Source organism: Loa loa (genome assembly GCF_000183805.2).
Source record: "Loa loa unplaced genomic scaffold supercont3.297, whole genome shotgun sequence".
Classification (NCBI taxonomy): domain Eukaryota; kingdom Metazoa; phylum Nematoda; class Chromadorea; order Rhabditida; family Onchocercidae; genus Loa; species Loa loa.
Window position 1 is genome coordinate 66314 of NW_018108477.1, and position 8469 is coordinate 74782.

General features: G+C 27.1%; 2 protein-coding genes across 2 annotated transcripts in view; one reads left to right on the plus strand and one right to left on the minus strand.

Annotated features, from left to right (window-relative positions):
- Positions 1 to 2048: 2048 nt before the first annotated feature.
- On the plus strand, positions 2049 to 3663 carry LOAG_10487 (n-acetyltransferase complex ard1 subunit; the record flags this gene model as incomplete). Its single annotated transcript, XM_003146011.2, has 3 exons — positions 2049 to 2216; positions 2825 to 3046; positions 3478 to 3663. The coding sequence occupies exons 1-3, from the start codon at positions 2070 to 2072 to the stop codon at positions 3661 to 3663; spliced, it is 555 nt and encodes a 184-aa protein (XP_003146059.1). The 5' UTR covers positions 2049 to 2069.
- A 2461-nt stretch (positions 3664 to 6124) lies between these two features.
- LOAG_18410 (hypothetical protein) overlaps positions 6125 to 8469 on the minus strand; it is a gene marked incomplete at both ends in the record, with an annotated part of 3271 nt that continues 926 nt past the window's right edge. Inside the window, 5 exons of the mRNA XM_020451068.1 lie at positions 6125 to 6202; positions 6584 to 6703; positions 7093 to 7185; positions 7359 to 7496; positions 7834 to 7971. Coding sequence (XP_020305181.1) covers positions 6125 to 6202; positions 6584 to 6703; positions 7093 to 7185; positions 7359 to 7496; positions 7834 to 7971 — 567 coding nt within the window. The remainder of the gene's footprint in view (positions 6203 to 6583; positions 6704 to 7092; positions 7186 to 7358; positions 7497 to 7833; positions 7972 to 8469) is intronic.

Sequence of the window (8469 nt, forward strand, 5' to 3'; positions counted from 1 at the left end):
AAATGATTTTATTTCAAATTAATTTGCAATCATTCAATTTGTAATGAATGAAAAAGAAAAAAGTAAAAAAAAACTTTGCCAACTTGAGATGACAAATTGAAATTTAATTGTGTTTGCTTTTTCTTTTCTTTCTTTTTTTTTTTTGTACTATGTAAAAGTTTTAACAAATTTCAACGAAAAATACATTTGAGTCTTAATTGTTTGTCAAATTCAATTTACGAAGTTAAATGAAATTTATGAACTTGAAATTATTGTTGAGAGTAATAGAACAATTCGAGAATTAATTAGTTGTCAATTTGTTTTAAATGAAAAAATGATGAAAATTTGTCAAATTTGGAATGTTAAATTGGAATTGGATGAATTTTCAATTCAATTATGAGTTTTTCTTTTTTTTTCTTTCCTTTTTTTTTCCGGTAGTATATAGAAATTTCAACAAATTTCAATAAATCTCAACGAATTTTATCAAGTTTCAACAATTTTCAACAAAAAAAAAAGACATTCGAAATTTAGATAATTGCTAAAGTTCTATTTGTGATCTTTGAATTATAAATGCGAGTAATAAATGATTCCAGAATTAATTGTCAATTAGCAATGAATGAAGAAATGATGAAACCTTTAAAAGTTTGAATGATAAATTGAAATTGAATGAATTGTCAGTTCAATTGTAAATTCCTTTTATAGCAAGCAGAAATTTTGACAAATGAAAAAGACATTTGGAAATTTAGCTAATTATTCACTTGAATTTCACGAAGTTGAGTTAAATTTATAAACTTCAAATTTTGCTGAAAGTAATAAACAATTTGAGAATTAATGATTGTAAATTAAAGGTTTATAAATGAATTTCTTCAAATAATATGTACAATGCGTAATATTTCACGTAATTTTTAATTTTTTTTTTACATTTACGTTTTTTGTATTTTATTTTTATATTTTACTATTTTTATGTTTTTATATTTCGTTTTTTCATATTATATTTCTTATATTTCATATATATTATTTCTTATATATTTGCGTATATTTGCGCCATTTTTTTTCAAAATTTTCCAAAGTTTTCTTCTTTATCGTATTTATTTCAACAATGAGCTTTTTAATAAAATTCATAAAAGATAGGTATAATAATTTTTGAAATGAAAAACAAAAAAAAAAAGAAGAATTTTTCAACTATGGAATTTAGCATAAATTCATAAAATTAATTTTCATTAAAAAGTGAGTGCGAAAATTGTAACTTTTAATGTTAAATAAAAATTTTATTTATTGATAATTTAAGCGAATTATCAAACAACAAATAGCACTTGAATAATTTTAATTTTTTTTTCTAAGCTGGCTATGACCTGAATAATTTTAATTTTTTTTTCTAACAATTTTTTCACGTAATATTTTCATTCAATGTTCAACATTTTTGTAAAAGTTTCAAAAATATTAGGCAAAGTTATTCGTTCTATATTTTATTCCTCAATTAAAAGTGTTGTTTGCTTTATTGTTTTACACAGTATATTTACTTTGCTTGTTAGATTTCATCATTCCTTTAATAACAATCAATCTATCATCAATACAAATCATTCCATTATTTTCTTGTCTTATTTCATTCTAATATTGATAGAAATGATTTTGAATTAAAATTTACTGAATTTAAATTTGGCTCTTTCTACAAAATTTATACAAAATTTCCCTGTGATATTTCATTTTATTGAAATTTATTATGCTAACATCTTTACTCAAATTCAAATTGAAACTTGAGTGGGAATTAGTTGTTTGCATTAGGACCGTAAAATAATTAGGCTACTCTGTGAACATTTTCTGATTTCAAGTTGTGGTTGTGGTTGGTATGCGGTTATCCGTATTTTTGGTTATGGACTTGTGCCGGTTCATTTCCGGTTTATTTCAGGAGTAGAAAAATAACTGGTAGTACGGATCGTACTGTATGAGTATAGGGAGATAAATAGAGGTAATGGAATGTATGTGACGTAGTAATAGACAGCACAAATGCAGATAATGAAGTATAAATAATCAGGTTAATTTCAAAATTGGAATAGCTTGATAGTAGTGATAATTTCAGGATTGATGAAAGAATGAATCTGCGTGTAGCAAAGGCGGATGATTTGTTGAATACGCAACATTGCAATTTGTTATGTTTACCGGAAAATTACCAAATGAAGTATTACTTTTATCATGCCTTATCATGGCCACAGTTATCATATGTTGCCGAAGATGATAAGGTAAGAGAAGTAAAGATAATGTTATTAGTTGTGGACAATCGATAAAGACAGATATGGAAATCTTCAGTTATTTGTTATGTTAATATATGGAAAATTTACTGATATCATATCAAAGGGATTCCTGGTGTCTTTCATCTTGACTCCATACATTGTATATTACGAAGGACAGTAATAAGATAATATGGTGATAGTGATAGGACGGAAAATCTAAATTTCCACATTTCAGGAAGTAACGCATTTGTGGTTTATAATAAATTTGTCAAATTGTTGGTGTAACTGCTAGGTGCAAGTATACTTAATCTTGTGAATTAGTAATTAATATTTGAAAAAATTTCTCAAAAATAAAAGCGCAGACAGATTGGTATTTGGTGCGCAAAAACTGAGGGATGTATCATTTGTATCGGTCAAAAGATGGGGGATAAATGCAAACACAATTTTTGAACTTGGGAATTTGAAGTTTTTTAAAGATTTGCTGTGAAATGTTCACTTCATTCTCAGTGTTTTTACTGCAGAGTCAAATTGTAATACGAAAAGTGTTTGATAATTTCGGAAGTTACATTTCAATTAGTTAGTACATATTTTGTTTTGAAATCATTCACTCAATTTAGGGTAACATTGTCGGATATGTGTTGGCAAAAATGGAGGAAGAAGCAGATGATGAACCGCACGGTCATATCACCTCACTGGCTGTCAAGCGTTCATATCGCCGTCTCGGTCTTGCTCAAAAGTTGATGGATCAAACGGCTCGTGCAATGATTGAAACATTTAATGCTCGTTATGTGTCGCTTCACGTACGTGTGTCAAATAGAGCTGCACTGAATCTTTATCAGGTTTGTTATTTTGACAGTTTACATCTCTTAGTATCCAACAATTTAAATCAGCTAAAAATGAAATTCGGGAGTTATATGTAATGTATTATTGTATCCAAATACGTAAAAACCATTAGTAAATTCCGAACTAATAACTGTCAGTGGTTGCTGCTTTATAACAAATGATATATAATATTATGATGCGTGATATAATGTGGTAATATTATGTTATGGTATGATAACATGTGATATGATATACTCTAAGGTAATGGATTTCATCTCTTATAAACGTCGTAGAGAGAGAAAGAAGGAAATTGGTGAGAAAATATAAGAATCTTAATGAAAAGTCGCCTTTAAAAAAAGGAAAAAGCAAAACAAGAAATTCGTTTTATTATACAATATTAAACAAGAGGAGGCAAGGCTATGCAGACTGATGAAACTTTTTTTTGCAGAACACGTTAAAATTTGAAATTTCTGATGTGGAGCCGAAATATTACGCTGATGGTGAGGATGCCTACGCGATGAAACGTCCATTGGTGCAATTTGCAATTGAAAATAATATCGAACCAGCAGATAGGAAAGCATTTTTTAGTACGAAAGAAGAAAGAGAACATGCAAGGAAGCAGAAAAATAACTAGTATTTTCGTTAATTGTTTGAAATTTCAAACTGTGACGTATTAGGATTCTTTGTTAATTGAGATGAAATCATTTTAGAATTTTTCTAGTGAATGAATATTTCTCTAAACCAAAGATTTTGAAATTCTGCAGACTTCGAAGGAGGATTCTGTCCTGGTGCTCAACTTTGGACTTTTATGACAGTGAAATTTCTTTCCGGTATTTACATGGCGAACCTGGCGTTCGTGGTTTGAACAGTTTCATAGATCTCGTTTTAATTTTTTAAGACTTTATTTTTTCCAAAGTTGAAATCCTACACGACTTTTCTTGGATATTCGCCAGAAAAATTTTAACGTTTTTTTTGTTCTTTATCCGCGTATTCTGTAAATATTTCTTTCCCACCATGATAATATAAGCATCAAAATAGCACCCTTACTTTGCGAATATATTGGACGTATTATACTAATTGACCAGCTGATTAAATTTAGGAATGTTAAAGGGTACTATTACTGTTATCAACACCGTAGTATGAAGAAACTCTACTTTACTAGCTATTGCCCTCGAGATTTTCATAAGTGAATAGCGGATAAAAATAGTGATAGTGAAAAATTCCTTTTAAAGAAAATCCTTTTAAAGAAATTTTAGATTTAAAAATTTAATAAAATTGTAACCAACATTTGTGGAGGGAAGAGAAATTATTTCTAATTTGTTTTTTTTTCTATTCTTTTCCTTTTTTTTTATTTTATGCAACCATAAAACCATAAATGATATTGCGAGAAGGTTTTTACAATTTGTTTTGGGTAAATGAGTATAACTGGACTAATAATGATTAATTGAACTTTATTCTGTAATTTTTTCGCTAATGTTACAATATTATTGGAATAGTATGCATGCCTTTAAGAATCTCAAAATCTTCCATAGCATTTTCATTGCATAAATCTTTTATGTTTAATGGATTTAAGGATTTACGTAATAATTGAATATATTCAATACACCGTTGCTTGATTTTTTTGAGGAATAATAAGTTTCTGTCGTTAATGTTCAATAATACTTAGACATTTAATTAATTACTTAAATAAAGCCTAGTTGTTAAGCTCTCTTTAAAGGTCCCTTTATGCAAGATCTCATGCTTAGTGGGTCGTTTGCTTTGAGCATCGATATATGTGTTTTTAAATCGAAATTTTAATTATTTTTCCATCTTATTATGATATGGCCTACAATGAAGTAGCACTGACATTAAGTTTCCGATGCATTCAACATTTAAATCTCGAGAATTACACTTCAATCATAAGTCTACACAACGATGTATGATTATATTTTATTTGTTAAGAAATCACTATTGACTAATCTTAATGAACAAAAAGAAAAAAAAAGAACCGATGTACCGTACTTTCGCTACCAACTATCAACTTGTAATATACTGAAAAAAGGAAGTAGTGGTTTTAGGTAATTAATTCCAAAAAAAGTAAAGTATTCATAGAAAAAGAGACATGATTGAAGTACTTTCTACATTGCGTTAATATTTTCTCTTCTGTTTTTTTTTCCCGCAACCAGGGAACTCTTAATATATCTCGTAAAAAATTTCTCTTCTTTTTACTTTTTTTTTGCATTTATTTCGAATAAATTGATGAAGGTAGCAATAATGGTACAAATTGTCATTTCCTCTTGAAATTTCTGAAATGGATGAAATATTAATTTCCTTTTACGTTTTGGAGAAGAAAAAAATCAATTAATTGTGACGATATCATTCGTGATAAATGTATCATTTATTACGTATGGAAAATATTTGATCTAATAGTGCTAGACAGTTGGGATGACAATGGTAGTAAAGTAAATGTTGCAAAAATTGCAATGAAATAATCTGTTACTTCTGCTGCATTCATTATTCCGCCATATATATTTTGCATATTGTTTTAAATGACTTCAATATTTGTTTTTGATAATTATTTTAGATAATATTAAATACAAATTCATTCAAACAGATAATGCAAATATTTGAATAAATATTGCAATGATTATTTTTAAATGTTCCGATAAATATTTCACAGAATTTCATTTAAATCATTTTTAGATTCAAATCTTATACAAATAATTAAAAGTTAGTACTACCATTAAATTATCACCATGATAAATGGAAATAATTTATACAGCTGCATAAAGATAGTAGCAATAGATTAAGAGATATCAATTTAATCAGTTAGTTCAATTACTCAATTCCACATTATGAAGTTATTATATCCAACATATTGAAAATTGTATGATCTGTTAATATCATTTTCCAGCAATGATAATTTTAATTTATCATATCAAAATTCTGTCGTGTAATTTTGTCGTACATAAAATTTCCCACTTCATATTGTTTTATTTGAAAACAAATTAAATTAACGCTCCGTTTGAGAAAGAAAAGAAAAAGTGTTCTAATGATTAGGAATATTTAGAATTCATGTTATATATCATATCAATATTAATTACAATTGTTTATCACTATTTCTTCTTATCAGCACCAAAGATATCTTGATTTACAGCTGCTAATGTTTGATAATTTGGATCAAATGTTTCAGCCTATAATAGAAATCGATTTATCCTTTTTTTTTTCTTTTTTGAAAGGAGAATTATTAGAGTATTCCATCTATTTTGATTGCTATAATATTTTTAGCAGATAGTAAAACTCAAAAACTATAAACATATTGTATCCTATCTGGTAGTACGGTATCATCAAATGGAATAGGATATCGTACTAACTACTATAGCATCCTATCCCATCCTATCTGATATATTGTGATTTTTTTTTTATCAGATAATTAAGTGGATATCAATTACTGGATGCTTATCATCTCGTGGTTTCATTTTCTTTATCATCATTTTTTATTGAATATAAGCTAAGCAAGATCTGATTTGATAAAACAAAAAACAAAAATATAATAATAGTAAATAAAAATTGACTTTTTTATTCCACTGTTCAGGTACTTTAATATTTCCTTTCGCATCCTGTTTTTTATCGGCACCAAAGATATTTGGATTTACAGCAGCTAATGTTTGATAATTCGGATCAAACGTATCAGCCTATACATACATAATTTGTAATTCATTTCAAATTAAATTCATTTCAAATTGTTAATTATATAAAAATATGATAGAGATCAGCATATAAAAGTTGTGCATAAGGAACTTTTCATTGATTTAATTGTTTCTAAAAAGTAAAGAAAAAAATTTCTCTTAAGGATTCAATTCTTTCTTTTATTGCATTCTCCCATCTTGTTCCTTTTTCTTCATGTTTTTTAAATTATGATTGAATGATAAGATCAAAAAAAAAGAAAAAAACATAATACTATTACAATTCATTCTTCCAAATTTCGCAGTAATTAATTAATTATCTTTTAGCAAAATGGAAGTTGATCAATTAATTAGTCTAATTTTTAAATTAAAAATTTAATATTTTTTTTTTTGCATACTTTTCCTGCTGGTGTAGCAGGAGGACGAACAGGTGCAAGTGGTTCACGTTTTTTATCTGCACCAAAAATATCACCACCAACAGCAGCTAATGTCTGAAAATGAAATTTCTCGATTAGTACAATTGAGGATATTTCAAAGTTCTTGAAATTTCGAAAAATTTCTTCAAAATTTGTTGCAAAATCTATTTTTCTTTTAGAACTTCTAATTGTAAATATTCAGAAATTTCAATTTGTTTCTCTCGCTTTTAGAAATTAATATTAATTACTTGATAATTTGGATCAAATGTACCAGCTACAGCACCCTGATTCGCAGGTTTGATCACATTTCTACCACCACCACCACCACCACCACCACCACCTGCTTTATCCGCTCCAAATATATCGCCGGCTACAGCGGCCAACGTCTAATTTTGTAAAATATTTATTTTAAAATTCATAAAATGCATATTGAAATATTTTCAAAAAAAAGAAAAGAAAAATAGAGCGATATATTTGATCGGTTATGGATCACTGATCAGTTACTGATCATATTGATCAGTCGAAAAAATTTTCTAATTCAACAGTGCATAAGTGATATGAATCATGGGTTTGTTGACAAAAAATTTGGAATGCAAAAAAATTGGAACAAAAATTGCAATTTATGTCTGGTCATTGATCCACCTTATCTTCGTATTTTAAAATAATCCGATAGGATCAATTATTTACTTTATGGAATTCAAGATTAGAAAAATTTTTGTTTACCTGATAGTTTGGATCATGTGTACCAACTATTCCACCTTCTGCTGGTGCTTTTGGTGGTATTACTGGGTTGACACCACCACCATCACCAGCTAGTTGCTTATCATCACCAAATACATCAGCACCAATACCAGCTAAGGTCTGCATAATTTTTCTTTTTTTTAAAAAGGAAATTTTTTTTTCATAAACTAAAATATAACTCATAATGAAAGTGAAATTGCAATGTTAAGTTGTAATAAAGTAATTTTGAATGATACCAAACAAAAATTAAGTACCACTATTAATATAAAATACAGTAAAGAAATACAATAAAGAAAGTAAAATTTTTCTAAGCAAAGAAAGTAAAATTTTTGAAATATACAATATGCTAAAATTGTATAATTCATCTTCAATTATCCTAAAATGAAATATAAGCGGAAATACAATTAATTAAAAATAAGTGTTTTCTATTTTTCATTTCCATTTCCAATAGATTTTTATTCCGTTAAATAAAAAAAAAAAATGACAAAGAGATAGTTTACTTTCAATTTTTGTTTTTGATATTTGTTTCATATCAAATTATTATTTAACTAATTGCTAAAATAAAAAACAATAATAAGCAAAAGGAAAAAAAAAAAAAAAAAAGAAACAATTAACTTT